This window comes from Pituophis catenifer, unplaced genomic scaffold (assembly GCF_029215685.1).
Source record: "Pituophis catenifer annectens isolate HBS135680 unplaced genomic scaffold, rPitCat1.0.hap2 SCAF_2, whole genome shotgun sequence".
Lineage (NCBI taxonomy): Eukaryota > Metazoa > Chordata > Lepidosauria > Squamata > Colubridae > Pituophis > Pituophis catenifer.
In genome coordinates this window covers 179,753,361-179,768,160 of record NW_027256882.1, presented here as the reverse complement: position 1 = coordinate 179,768,160, position 14,800 = coordinate 179,753,361, and the positions used below count along the sequence as shown (strand labels likewise).

Here is a 14,800-nt window from a genome sequence, read left to right as displayed (position 1 = left end):
CAAAATCTCCATTCCCACTCCACTCCTGGGGGAAGGATACTGCAAAATCTCCATTCCCACCCCACTCTAGGGCCAGCCAGAGGTGGCATTTGCCAGTTCTCAAAATTTCCACTACAGGTTCTCCAGAACCTGTCAGAACCTGCTGGATTTCACCCCTGGGCTCAGTCTCTTAAATAAGTACTTTACTGTTTATTCATTCATGTTAAATTTCTTTAGAAGTTGGGCTGTAAGCACATTAAATAATAGCACCAAAGTTTATGCAATAATCCAGATTACATTCAAAGGAGACTCATCTTCACTGAACAGATAACCAACCGTATGTCATAGTAAGCATATTGGTTATGTTTATAGTTTATATTGTTTATTGTATTTAGTGAATGGTCTCCTTTGAAGGTATAGTACATTGCTGTATGGCAGCATGCATATTGATCAAACTATATGTTGATGCTATTTAATGTATTTACATCTCAACTCTTAAAATTTTGCAAAGCAAAAATATGAGCAAATAGTAAAGGGCTTAAAGTATCCAGATCTTCCTCAGAGTCCTTATCTGATCATTCTCTCTGCATCAGATTGAAACATGATTGCCATCTTTTCCAACAATTTTATTAATTTGGGAGAATAAATATTAAAGAATCCAAATATGATGAGTGCTTTTTTTCATTCCAAAAATCTGAAAGCGACATTATACATTGGAATGCAGAAGCCAAAAATTTTGAAAGTTGTATTTTTCTTTCTCTTTTGGTTATTTCTTCTGATCTGTGCATGAAAAGGCTTAACTAGAAAACATACAGGCCAAAATTTGAGGGAGAAACCATTCACTTTTTATATATCTTGCACATGTACGTCTTTAAAGCCAACTGAACCTTAAGTTGTTGACATCATATTAAACCAATTTTAACCATAGTTTATAAAAACACAATTGACTGGGTTTACCACAACTGTAACAAGCTAGCTATATTTTAGTAGTCACAATCCACATATGTGGTAGCAGTCACAATCATTCAGTGAGTTAAAACAATCTTCAGTCCTTCCTTCACTCTCACTCTCTCTCTCACACACACACACAACACGCAGTGCATTTAACTACAACAAAAAGCTGAAGGATCTAGACCCATTCCTCATAAACCTAGTTCTCCAAACTGCCTAGTATTTATAGATCGTCCAAAGAAAACTACAATTAAAACAATAAAACCGTAGAAATGACTATAGAAATTATCAGTATAATTTCGCCGATTTAAACGGCGAAGTGTGATAATTTAGCCCAATGTAACTCTTTAGAGTCTCCCCCAATGCCGATTGGTGAAAAAGCCCACCACGCCGTCCCCAGCCGAGACTCGCCAGCTGTAATTGAATTCCCTTCGAACGCCTTTTCTAAAGTCCCCGCCCTTCGGCGGCGCTCTTCGCTATTGGATAAAATCCGAATTCGGGAGGTGTTCTGCTTTGAAGGCATGCTGGGATATGTAGTTCCACAACATCGATTTGCTAGGTATCTGTGATTTGACGTACATAAACCGTGAAAATAGCAATCTGCTTATTGTCCTCCTTCAGCCTGGGGAGGGACCAATCTCAACATTTTCACAATCTGCTCTACCGCAAGAAAACCAAAATAATAACCGTGTAAAACCCTTGAGCTTAAAGATCGAACCTGCCAAGGAAATGCCTTGGAAGATAGAGCCAAGATAGCAGTGACTGCTTTAAAATTTAGAACATGAGATGAGATTACATGGCCATATTTTTAAACGACCAGATGCCATTTATTTTAAAGAACATCTTTTATCTTTTAACGGTGAAAGAATAAACCACCTGCCAGAAATAAAGGTCATAAAGTACTGAAAAACAATTATAGGTAGTCCTTGCTTGTAACAGTTCATTTAGTGTCATTCAGTTAGAATGACACTGAAAAAGTGACTTTTGATCATTTTTCACTTTTACAACTGTTGCAGTATCACCATAGTCATGTGATCAAAATTCAGAAGCTTGGCAACTGACTCATTTATGAAGGTTGCAGTGTCTAGGGTCATGGGATTACCTTTTGTGACCACCTTACAAGCAAAATCAATGGAGAAGCCAGATTCATTTAATCATGTTCCAACCATATTTAACAACTGCAGTGATTCACTTAGCAACTGTGGCACATAAGGTCATAAAATGAGGCAAAATTCACTTAACAAATGTTTCACTTAGCAACAAAAAAATTGGGCTCAATTGCAGTTGTAAGTCAAGGACTACCTGTAAGCAAAAAGCAGTACATGCAAGGGATAAGACTAGGAAGGCCCAGGTTCACAAGATGAGCTCACAGGGTTGTTGTAGGGAAAAATAAAAAGAGGAAATGCTGTGTAATGTCTTGACCTTCTAAATGAAAGATGAGATAGCATAGTGGTTAAGGCACCCAGTGGGAAACAAAAAGACTGTGAGTTCTAGTCCTGCCTTAGGCATGAAAGCCAGCTGGGTGACTTTGGGACAGTCATTCTCTCTAAATAATAAAGGTGGGATATAAATAAACCTGAGATACTAAAATCCATAAAATGAGAATTTAAAACTTCCCAATTTGCAGCATGAATTGTTGAGATCCAGCTTTTCCAAACGACCTGGTATCAATGGACTAAAAACATTGGCCATGTTCCAAGAATATTCATGAGCCCAAGATTGGAAAAGCTTTAAACTTCCCTTGGACAACCCTCCAGAGAAAATACCAAGTAGGTACAGCCAGGAAATTGTTAGAGACATCTTTTGCAACTGCTTGATGTAATATATCCAAAGACAAATATTCATCTAGAACCTTGTTCATATTATCTTGTTAAACTTTGATTCAGAGCCAACTGATAGCAATAACTACCGGTAGCTGAGTTTCTACAATATATCAACCAGAAGCCAAACAATTTACCTTGAGGCTTAGTGCTGAATAAAAACTCTATATATGTAACCCAAAATTAGGGTTCTAGTAGTTGATTGCCCAACTTACTTTTATCATTTCCAAGTAAATGATTTCCTTTCACAACAGCTTAGGAGGAGCAACTGCTTACTCTTATGGTATGTACTGCATGACCATGCAACGTTGCAAGTTCAAATAAACAAAACTATTTTTCAATGATCACTCAGGAATGACAAGTATGCCAAGACAGAACCACTGTGGTTGATGCCATGGGAATAAAGAAGAAGCTAACAATCCTGGTTCTTTGTATTCACTTTCCTTTGTATTTCATTTTCACTTTTCCTGTGAGCACCTATATGACTCCCCACATTTTTATACAAAGTCGCAAGAATCTCTGCACAGGGTCCAATAAACACACACTGCTTCATAAAAGCCTTACTTGCAGTTATAGAAAAATATACCTATTTTACACGAGGCCTGTGATAAGAGGATTGTAAACCAGGTAACAATTTTCCAGCTGCAACTGGAGCAGGAATTTGGTAGGAGTGAAGTTTGGACAACAACTGAGTATCCAGATCAAGAAAGGGTACCTGCCCTTTCTAGAGAGCAATTGATGAAGGTAATTAAGGTGATGAAAAAAAATATCTGCTATGGACATTATGTGTACAAACTGGTCTTTTTTGCAATTTATGACCTGAATAGTTTTAATCTACAAGTTGTATTTTTAAACTGGCTATACTCAACACACCCAGAAATGGGGAGGGGGGTGGAATCCTCAGGATAGGCTTTTACATACTACAGAACCCTTTTAGAAATAAAAATAAAGAATATCCACACCATACAAGTCAAGGTTTAATTTAAATCTATTTAAAGAATACCATGAATTAGGAAAGAAAAGACAGATGGGATAACAACTGGATCCCAGAGTGAAAAGGTCAAGAGACTGGCTTTTACAAACATTGCCGAGTGGCTTCTTTGGAGCATTCCTTGAGAGAAGAGCTAGTTAGATGGATATTCCCTAGCAACTGTAGTTGAGTTTGATCAGCCAGCCCCATTTCCACTTCACTGTTATAATCCATGATGCCACAATGCATCTAAACAAGGCTACAGATCCCTCAGGGCTCAACCGAGGAAGGGGAAACAGTAGGTACAGGTGGAGTCTCTTTCTGTACCAGCTCTGGTTCATCTTCACCATCGTGTGGAGGATGGACAAGCACCTTGTCTAAGATACCAAATTCCTGGGCTTCCACAGGGCTCATGTAACGATCTCTCTCCATTGCAGCCTCTGTAAAGACAACACATTTTAACATGATCTTGGTTAAATACAGATAATCATTCACTCAAAAGTACATTTACTAATGGGCCTATATATATATTTACTCCCATGCAAGACTTCAAGTACATAAACTAGGGCAGCTTTAGAGAGAGAAATTTGTGAGAGGAAAGAAGCAGGGATGAAATCTAAAATTCGTTACTACCGGTTCTGTGGGCGTGGCTTGGTGGGGGGGTGTAATGTGACTGGGTGGGCGTGGCCAATTTTTTTTTTTAAACTTTTAAAAGCATTTTTTCTACAGCCTCTTTGGTTGAAGATGTTGCAGAAAAAAATGCTTTCAGGAGCCTCTGACAATCAGGCAACTCAGCTGGGATCGCCAGAGGCTTTTAAAGGCATTTTTTTTTCTACAACCTCTTCAGCCAAAGAGGTTGTAGAAAAAATGCTTTTAAAAGCCTCTGATGATCCCAGCTGAGCCGCGCGATCATCAGAGGCTTTTTTTTTACTTTTAAAAGCATTTTTTCGGCTGAAGAGGTTGTAGAAAAAATGGTTTTAAAAGTAAAAAAACAGCCTCTGATGATCGCGCGGCTCAGCTGGGCATGGGGCCGGGGCACAGGGATTTTTGCTACCGGTTCTCCGAACCACCCACCACCATCGCTACCGGATCGGGCGATCCGGTCCGAACCGGGAGCATTTCACCCCTGGAAAGAAGGGAAGGAAAAACTTTGTTAGTTGCAGAAAAGACATCTCTCCCAAACCATGAAATTCATCTAGGTGCCAAGCGAAAGACAGATGGAAAGTGGTTAATGAAGAGCTTCTGTTTTATCACGCTGCAATCTGAAAATATTGACTTTTAAAAGTGGGAAACAATCTAGGCAGGAGGTTGGCCTTCCTACACTTAGCTACTTGCAACTGCTCCTAACTAAGACATAGATCTGGCTCTTCCCCAGCCCTCTTGCAGTGTTGACTGCTGGTTCAACTTCAGGGGAATGAAAGTGCTTACCAATCACATCCAGGTTCTGCTTGGTGTGTTTGGCATAGATGACATTGATCTGTTTCTTCAGTTTGAGGATTTCTTCAGCTTGGATGGCAATGTCTGTAGCTTGGCCCTGTAAGTGGAAGCGGACAGAAAATATGCATGGCTGCCTGCTAACACATTTTAAGCATCACTGAGGCATATGAGGGGAACATATGATCTCATTTATGTACCTGCCCACCTCTATTTCTAACTTCATGTGATCAGTGCATGAAGACACTAAACTGGCAGGAATAGCCAACACCCCAGAAGACAAGCTTAGGATCCAAAAAAATCTTGACAAACTTGAAAAATGGGCCCTATCCAACAAAATGCATCTTAATGTGGAGAAAAGCAAAAGTTTACATTTAGGCAGGAAAAATCGAAGTATAAGTACAGATTAAGTGAGACCTGGCTCAAAAATAGTAGCAGTGAGAGGGACCTTAGAATCCTAGTGGATGATCATTTGAATATGAACCAGCAATGTGTAGCAGCAGCCAAAAAAGCTAATACAATCCTGGGTTGTATAAACAGAGGCATAGAATCGAGATCACGTGAAGTATTAGTGCCGCTTTAAAAAACCCTAGTAAGACCACACCTGGAATACTGCAACCAGTTTTGGGCACCATACTACAAAAAAGATGTTGAGACTGGAAAAAGTTCAGAGAAGAGCAACTAAGATGATCAAAGGCCTGGAGACTAAACCATATGAAGAACGGCTACAGGTTTTGGGTCTGGCTAGTCTAAAGAAAAGAAGAATTAGGGGTGACATGACAGCAATATTTCAGTATTTGAGGGGCTGCCACAAAGAGATGGTCAAATTATTCTTCAAAGCACCAGAGGGCAGGACAAGAAACAATAGTTGGAAACTGATCAAAGAGAGAAGGAACCTGAAATTAAGGAGAAACTTCATAACACTAAGGACAATTAACCAGTGGAACAGCTTGCCTTCAGAAATCGTGGGTCCTCTATCACTGGAGGCTTTAAGAAGAGACTGGACAATCACTTGTCTGAGATTGTATAGGTTCTCTGCTTGAGCAGGGGGCTGGACTAGAAGACCTCGAAGGTCCCTTTCAGCTCTATTCTATTCTTCTAAAATGCAGGTTATAATCACAATGGCTACATGGGGGTATACAGACATCTCTAATTGGAAGCAGCAAGGCCAAACTTACCCGGGCCCCACCTGAGGGCTGATGGATCATAATGCGAGAGTTGGGTAGGGAGTGGCGCATGCCTGGTGATCCTGCAGCCAGCAGCAGAGAGCCCATACTGGCTGCTTGTCCCACACACCATGTGCAAATAGGGTTCAGGATGTACTGCATGGTGTCATAAATAGCTAATCCTGATGTCACTGTACCACCTACAGGGAGAACCAATTATAGTGATTTTCAGATAAGGATAGAATAACCTTAGTAACCTAAAATTTCAAAATAAAAAAAACCCTGAGCATTTTTGAAGATAGCTAAGAAAGCTTGTAAGCAGAATAAAGGTAGTTCCCAACTTACAACCACAACTGGGGCTGGAACTTTCTTCATTAAGTGAGGTGATCATTAAGTGAGTTGCACCCACAATTTTTGCCACATTTATTAAATAAATAACCATAGTTAAGTAAATCTAGCTTCTCTCTTTGACCTTGCTTGTTAGAAACTGGCTGAAAAGGTCACAAATGGCAATCACTTGACCCTGAGATTCTGTATCCATCCTAAATGGCTAGTTGCCCAAATTTTGATCCCGTGACCATGATGAGGACCAGTTCCACTTTTTTTAGTGTTGTTGTAATTTCAAATGTTCAAACAAACAAACAAGCAAGCAAGGGGCTATTTGTAAAGAAAAGCAAAGTAAACAAACAAACAAGCAAGCAAGGGGCTATTTGTAAAGAAAAGCAAAGTAAAGAAAGATTGTGACAGTTAAATACATGCTTGCCTTACAACATGGCTAAATTTTACAACATACCAGGCTGAAAAGTTAGTTTATGGCTTATGTGTCCTCTACAAAACCAGCCAATGTGATTAGTTTAGGGTATGGTATAACTATTATTAAATCTTGGGGAGTGATGACTTGTACACAGAAAGCTGAGCATTTCCAATCTCAACTTCACAATTTTTCTGCAGCAAGAATTCTGCACTCTAAAGCAGAACAAGAAACACAAGATCATAGTGATTCACTTCTTTTGACTGAAACAAAGCAGATTGGAAGCAGGCAATAATGAGGAAGCATTCTTTAAAAAAACGGGGAGAAATTAAAACAGATCACAATTGTTTGTGTTTCCATCACAGAGATCACTGCCATGCTGGGAAAATGTTAATTAAAAAAATTGTAACTGTGTTGACTAAAGTGGTCTTGCCCAACTTGGCAATCTTCAAATGGATTACATCCCAGCCAGCCAGTATGACCAATGGTGGCTGAGATACAGCAAGAGTTGTAATTCAGCACACCTGGAGGGCATTATGTTAGAAAGCAACTAACCCTATGTATTTGAGCAAAACAAAAGATACAAGATGGTGGATTTGCTAGCAAGGAGAGAATGAATTCCTCCGTAGCACCTTCATTTTGAATATCACTCACCTGGGCTATTTATGTACATATGAATGGGCTTCTTATTGCTTTCTGACTGCAAGAAAAGCAGTTGTGCAATGACCAAGCTTGCAATACCATCATCAATCTGTAATAGAGATCACACAAAGCAATGGATTAAAGCATGAATAGTAAATTCAATTTCTCAGTCTTTTTGCTTTCTTTGAAGTGGCCAACCCAAAGCCAGAAAGGGAATCTCATCAGCTCAAAAGAGACAGAAGTTGTCTTCAAGATCTGGGCCTTCAAAGGCAAACATTCTTTAAAATTCAAGGGATATTTTAAAAAGTGAATAATTGGAAATCAATTATCTAAGGAAAGCCTACATGTACTTAGAGTTTAAAAAAAATTAATGTGATTAAAAATACTCTATATCATGCATTATATATGCTTATACAAAACTTTGCTTATTTTTTAAGTCTGCATAATTTCCTCTGGATTTGCTAGTTATGGAATAGTCTAAGACTTGTCTGTTGGTATAAGGAAGCTTTCTCAAGCCATTCTTCTAGGTATTCAGAATTCAGCAAGCATCACCCACACATTTTTCATTTATGAATAGTAGAAACCTATTCTTCAATATAAATAAATTCCTCAAAATATTGCACAGTCTGGTCTTATTACCTTCTGTGGAAATATTTCATACACTTACCGGTCCCATCACACAGACAATGCGCTCTCTCAGAAGGCGAGAGTAGATGTCATAGGCTCGTTCACCGCGGCCCTGAAACAGACTAAAGGTCAGGACAAGTACCGTATTTTTCGGAGTATAAGACACTCCGGGCTATAAAACGCACCTACCTTTTTTTGGGAGGAAAACAAGAAAAAAAATCTGCCTCTGCTTCCCAGCAATTTGCCTCCTTGTAGCAAACAGCTGAGGTGGCAATAGGCTATTGCAATCCCTGCAGCCTGAAACAGCTGATCCTCAGGAGGCCAATCCAACAATCAGCTGCTTGTGCTAATCAGGTTCTGCTGAAACTGAAACAGGCTGTTTGCTGCAAGAAGGCAAATTGCTGGGAGGCAGAGGCCAAAGGATGGGGGCCGGCGGGGCTAAATTCGTGTATAAAACGCACCCAAATTTTCACCCTCTTTTAGGGGGGAAAAAGTGTGTTTTATACTCCGAAAAATATGGTACACTCCAAATACAAGAGTGGAGAAGAATCCTGATATTCTGCAAGATGACTCTGACACTACCTCAAATAAAACTGTTTACTGCTCAGGATAACTGAGCAAGATTCTTCACATACAACTAGAGTTAAGCAGCCCTGAAAGATATCAATAGAGCTATGTATAAAGGAATTGAAAGAAGGATCAATGATCAAAACAGAACTTTCCAAGAATCAAGGATTCTTAAGCAGAGTTAATGCATTTTCTGTCATAACTGGATGTTTCATTCACGATTCTTCTTTTCATAACAATGAAAGGCAATAGAAGGCAAAATCTCATCATTCAATAAGGGACATTTCATTATGGAATATAAAAGGAATGGAATGACAGATCTATCTGCAATAATATTTATTTTCTGAAGAATTTTCAAGTTATTAGATCTCCATTAATTTTGTCTTGATGTGTCCACACCATGCTTCAACTCTTCCCCTTTTCTCCAATAACTTATCATGTGCCTGAAGTAAAATGTTACCTACCAACAGAAAATAGATAGTCTAGTTTCCTGCCTGCTTCCTTTTATCATATTTAGAAAATGATACCCACTTACCGTCTGTTCCACTACAATAGGGATGAGAGGAATGTAACTCCTGGGAGTTTGATGGAGCTTCTGGGACAAAGAGAGCCGGTGGCATCCCAGCCGTATTGGGTGCTAGGAAGAAGAATGAGTAGTTAAATACATTGTCATTTGTCTACCATTTTTGATCTATCGTCTCTGCCTGGTTCTCATTCCTAGTTTATTTATTTATTTATTTATTGGTTCGATTTATATGCCACCCTTTTCCGGAGACTCAGGGCGGCTTACAATGCGTTAAGCAATAGCCCTCATATTTTTTGTATATACCTGCTTAGTAAGGCTTTCGGTCCCCCCCTAAGCGGTGTTCTTTTTTATACAAAGTCAGCTTATTGCCCCCACAAACCGGGTCCTCATTTTACCTACCTCGAAAGGATGGAAGGCTGAGTCAACCTTGAGCCTGGTGAGATTTGAACTTGCAGTAATTGCAGGCAGCTGGTGTTACTTAATAGTGCTTTAGTCTGCTGCGCCACCAAGGCTCTAGTTGGGTCTCTTTCTCAAAAGTTGTTAACAAAAAACTTATCACCTGCCCCCCTCTACCTACAGGTATATACAAATACAAATTCACATCCTGAAAGTGAGGGGAGCAAAATTCCTTGCCTGAGTGAAAAGGCTTCAAAGAGCTAAGCAAAAAATTAGTTCCCTGGGTTGTTTTTACGTAGAAAACGTAATGCGCCATTTTAAATCAATTTGTATGCCACCTGAATGTAAAGTAACTCTAACCTACCAATGTAACTCTGGCCTACTATCTAGAAGGGCAGAGAAGTATTTTTGTGAAGGATGACAGTGTATAAAATCAGAAAGAGCAGCCTGTAAGAATAATCTGACATGATCCAGATGTACATCAAGTTACTCCCATTATTCTCATCTGCACAGTGACATCTGAGAAAAGGTAGTCTAAATAGGAAAGATTATCTATTTACATAATGATCAACCTCTAATCACATTGTATACTTGAAGATGTGTAATTTCAAGACAGAAAATAAATACCTTCTTGCACCATATTATCTATGCTGCCACAAAAAGCGAGAACCATTAGAGGAGTATCTTCAAAGAGATTAAACAAAACTACAGAAAGCTACAGGGAAAAAATATGTACCAGTTTTTATAAAATGTGCCAGCATAATATGACTATACCGATCCAGTGTATTTTACTACGGGGGAGAGGTGGGTTCGAGTGGTAAAGATGCATTTCATATCCTGCTTCTGGTTTTCAGAAACATCTGACCGGTAATACTTGGAACTAGTAGTTGTTGGGGAGAATGAGATTTGATTGGTTTAAATATATATATAATTATTTAATGCCGTTTGTTAGTTCCCAGAATATTTTAGTAAGTTTAAGGAGAGGAACGTCTCGCACCAAAGATCTTTTCAGTGGCTTATCTCCCACTCCAATCCCCCATCCGAGCGCCCTAGGTCATTGCCAACTGCGACCCGCTCCCGCAAAGCTTTCTACACATGCATTTGCCCTCACCACTATTCTTTGCAGCATTCTGCCCCGGAAGGTCTTTCCTTTTGATGCTTCCCACGTGTTAGGAAGCGGGGTGGAGTATAATCGCAAAACGTCGCATGCGCCGCGTCGCGATGTATCATGGGAAATGTAGTGCCAGAGTGCCTAGAGGCTAATACAGCTTGCTTAAATTGCTTTTTCATCAACTTCCCTTTGTAAAAGAGCCTTTCAGTTTTTCACAAATGTAAATAGGGGGCTCCAGATTCTCGTGCACACGTTGAGCTGTCTCAACGTAGAATTTATTTATTGTAATATTTGTTTTATAGAAAGGGCATTTAGCGTGTATCGGCAAACATGAGCCATATGCATGGTTATTGAACTCTAAAGTAAACGTGCAAGAGGGTCGATAGAAAGGATAGCAATCTTTCTTGTGTTGTTCCTCTTTTCACAATAAATAACCGCGTCTGGGGTCTCTTGCACACAATGTTTTCTTTCCTCGACTCCAAAGATTGTTTATTCCACAATAACGATCACACCCACAAAATGCAAATGTTAACTGTGGTGGTTAGATGTACCTGGTAGCAGAAATTGCAGAAGCGTTTCGTGAGGATCCGACAGCGCATTGGGAACTGCAAGTAACTTGGGCCTCGTTCCTAAAAAATTAACTGCACCTCAGTGAATATTTTGAATTAGACTCAGAAAGCAACTATCAATAAATGCTGTTGTTTCAACAAGTGATGAGATCACACTCCTGTATGGTCTCTTCTCCAACTAAGGGTGCAGCTGGTTTACCAACCAAGCTGATAAAAGGTCAGCCTTGCCACAAATGTTATATGGCTGTCTAGCAAAAATGCCAGATCTGAGAAAAACTGTTCTGTAAGGGGAAATTTAGCCCTTTTGAAAATATCCAGATTCCTTGAACTCTGAAATCTAGTCCCTGATATTAACAGCAATTCAATTTTATCCAAATTCAACTTCAGCCTGTTTTCCCTCATCGAACTGCAGTGCTCTGGAGATATCCATGTCAGAGTTCCAGGAAATATTATGTACTTTACTCATATATCAACCAGAGGTGAGTTTCAGCAGGTTCTCATCTGTTCTGGAGAACTGGTAGCAGAAATTTTGAGTGTTCGGAGAACTGGTAGTAAAAATTCTGACTGGCTGACTGACCCCATCTATTCTCCGCCTCCCAAGTCCCAGCTGATCGGGAGGAAATTGGATTTTGCAGTAACCTTCCCCTGGATTGGGGTGGAAATGGAGATTTTGCAATATCCTTCCCCTGCCATGTCCACCAAGCCACGCCCACCAAACCATGCCATGCCCACCAAGCCACACCCACAGAACCGTAAATAAAGTAAAAAAATTTGAAACCCACCATGATATCAACAATTACTTTTCAATAGCTTTATATAGATAGTTGATAAGGTAGATAAGAAAGATCTTGAGGACAATCTTCTCTGAAGAAGTCCCGAAGGATTGAAGAGATATCTCCTAATACCACATTTTGATAGCATCCAATATGGTATGAGCAGAATAATTACAGATCAACGCCTCTAACGTTCAACACTCTCCAGTGCTCCCAAAAGATTTCATGATCTGCTAAGAAATCCAGGAATCAAATGGAAGAAGGCCACAATCATCAATATCTCCCTCATGACTGCTGCTGGTCTAGCCAGTGGCTGAATTTAAACTAGAAAAGATCTTGATAAATATATCTTTTTCTAAGACAGGAATGCATAGCTGCAGGGGCATGCCAAACTTTTTGCAGTATATTGAGGTCCACTTTCCAAAAATGTGCCAGGGGTTCCTTACGAAGAGGTTTTACAGTTTTAAAAGGTGTTTTGGGCTTTCCTGTTTGTTATCTTTGTATAAAAATCAGAGTTTGGTTTAAGATGGGTGGCGATATAAATGTTTTAAATAAATAAATTAGGATGATTCAAAAGTCAGAATGGAACAAAATAGACTTAAATGGGCACTTCAGAAATAAATGAATGCAGTAGTAAGAATTATGAGATATGTTAGGGATAAATGATCGTAATATGTAAGAATTGCAACTCGTTATGGTTTTGTTAACCTCTTAATGTTTTGTTAACCTCTTAATGTTCAGAAACCTTCTGGAATGTAGTACAACTATGAAATCCAGATCTGAGAATCATTGCAGCGAGCAACCATAGCTGTCAAGCGGGCCTGGAAAATCTTGATGTGATAAGACCAGAATATACAAAGGAACTCATATTCTGAGCAGAAATCCATTTTGTGGAACAGGATCCCTAATGGTTTCTCAAACAGATTTTTGCTCAGAATAAGTAGCTGAATGAATGTATGCCTATCACTACCCTCTAGGTTTCTGGAATTGGTGAAATGTATTTCCTGTGCAGAAGGGATTCAAGACACTTTATCTTAACTTGTGTTATAACTTTAATATACATTTTAGGCAGAAAGTTAATAGAGTTTAATTTTTTAAAACAAATCAAGGGAAAAAAAGATGTAAACAAGACTCTAGAAAGAATGCAAAGAAGAGCAACAAAGATGATTAGGGGACTGGAGGCTAAACATACAAAGAATGGTTGCTGGAATTGGGTATGTCTAGTTTAATGAAAAGAAAGACGGGGTGACATGATAGCAATGTTCCAATATCTCAGGAGTTGCCACAAAGAAGAGGTAGTCAAGCTATTCTCCAAAACATCTGAGGCAGCACAAGAAGCAATGGATGGAAACTAATCAAGGAGAGAAGCAACCTAGAATTAAGAAGAAATTTCCTGACAGTTGGAACAATTAATCAGTGGAACAACTTGCCTCCAGAAGTTGTGAATGCTCCAATACTGGAAGTTTTTAAGAAGAGATTGGACAACATTTGAATGAAATGGTATAGGATTTCCTGCCTGAACAGGGGGTTGGAGTAGAAGACCTCCAAAGTCTCTTCCAACTCTGTTATTCTATATATTCTATATTCTAAAGATTTCCCTGAGGGTGCTGGGCTCTTACCAACAATCATTCCTCATATTGTAAAGCTCTTGTTCCTGGTTGAATTCATTTTTCAGTTCTCATCCTTGTTGTCAAGGCCAAAAAGCCTGGGATATTCTTGATGCTTGTCAAAGTTTTCTTTGGCTGCAAATCCAAGACAAAGGAAATAACATTATGGTGCAATCTGCTCCTCATGTAACAATTCCATGTAAGGAGAGCAACAGAAAAGCTTTTGCTCTGCAACAATTCCTGTTTGTCATACATTCAGTCCAGACATAGAACAGAGTGATAATTCATAATTAGGTCTCTAATCAAGGTCAGAATATGCCCTCCTACATTTCACAGATAGGCTTCTGTCTTAGAAACCTGTTCTCACCCCATAATTCACATCTCAATACATCCATCCCAGCAATGAATGATAAAGGGAAATTTCCAACCTCTGAAATGCTGTTCTGCCACATATAATAATTTATTCAAAGCTTGCTGCCATAGTCTATATTCATGAGCTATACAAAAGGCTGTTGCTACTGTGCTTTATGCTGCCTTCACAAGGAAGAAGGCTTTCCAATACACTAGTAATAAAAATTCCCTTTTGACTTGCAGTTATAAACATACCTACTGTTCAAACACAGGCAACAATCTTATCTTTCAAACAAGATATTGCCAATGGGAAGGAAGAATGCTGAACATCGTAATAAAGAATTTCATGCCCCTGTTTTATGGTATTAGCCTCCTGGAGAGGAACAAAAAATAAAACAAGATACAATATATGGAACTTTACTTTGAGAACCATGTGCCTTTTTGTTCTCTCTTCCTCTCTTGTTACATTCAACCCCACAAAAATAAAGATATGCAAAAGCCAGCTAGTGCAGCTTCCCACAAGCTGGTGCCTTATGAATTAATTGGGTTTCAGTGCATTT

General features: G+C 39.2%; 1 protein-coding gene across 2 annotated transcripts; it reads right to left on the bottom strand.

The window, feature by feature from the left end:
• Positions 1 to 3,709: 3,709 nt before the first annotated feature.
• CLPP (caseinolytic mitochondrial matrix peptidase proteolytic subunit) lies at positions 3,710 to 11,558 on the bottom strand. 2 transcript variants are annotated; one of them, XM_070935244.1, is made up of 7 exons: positions 11,492 to 11,558; positions 9,443 to 9,544; positions 8,381 to 8,452; positions 7,726 to 7,822; positions 6,333 to 6,520; positions 5,149 to 5,254; positions 3,710 to 4,160 (listed from the first exon to the last, which is right to left on the bottom strand). In XM_070935244.1, the coding sequence occupies exons 1-7, from the start codon at positions 11,537 to 11,539 to the stop codon at positions 3,991 to 3,993; spliced, it is 783 nt and encodes a 260-aa protein (XP_070791345.1). In that variant the 5' UTR covers positions 11,540 to 11,558; the 3' UTR covers positions 3,710 to 3,990. The 2 variants fall into 2 exon arrangements, with proteins under 2 accessions (XP_070791345.1, XP_070791346.1); XM_070935245.1 differs by lacking the exon at positions 11,492 to 11,558 and adding an exon at positions 10,941 to 10,978.
• Between the last annotated feature and the right edge of the window lie 3,242 nt (positions 11,559 to 14,800).

Bases quoted from the DNA above. Each gene is read 5' to 3' on its own strand.
- CLPP (XM_070935244.1), bottom strand. From the start codon at position 11,539: ATGCGCTGTCGGATCCTCACGAAACGCTTCTGCAATTTCTGCTACCAG. The intron at 7,823-8,380 runs GTAAGTGTATGA...TCTCTATTACAG, and splicing joins TTGTCTGTGTGATGGGACCG to ATTGATGATGGTATTGCAAG. The intron at 4,161-5,148 runs GTAAGCACTTTC...TTGTCTTTACAG, and splicing joins GCAGAACCTGGATGTGATTG to AGGCTGCAATGGAGAGAGAT.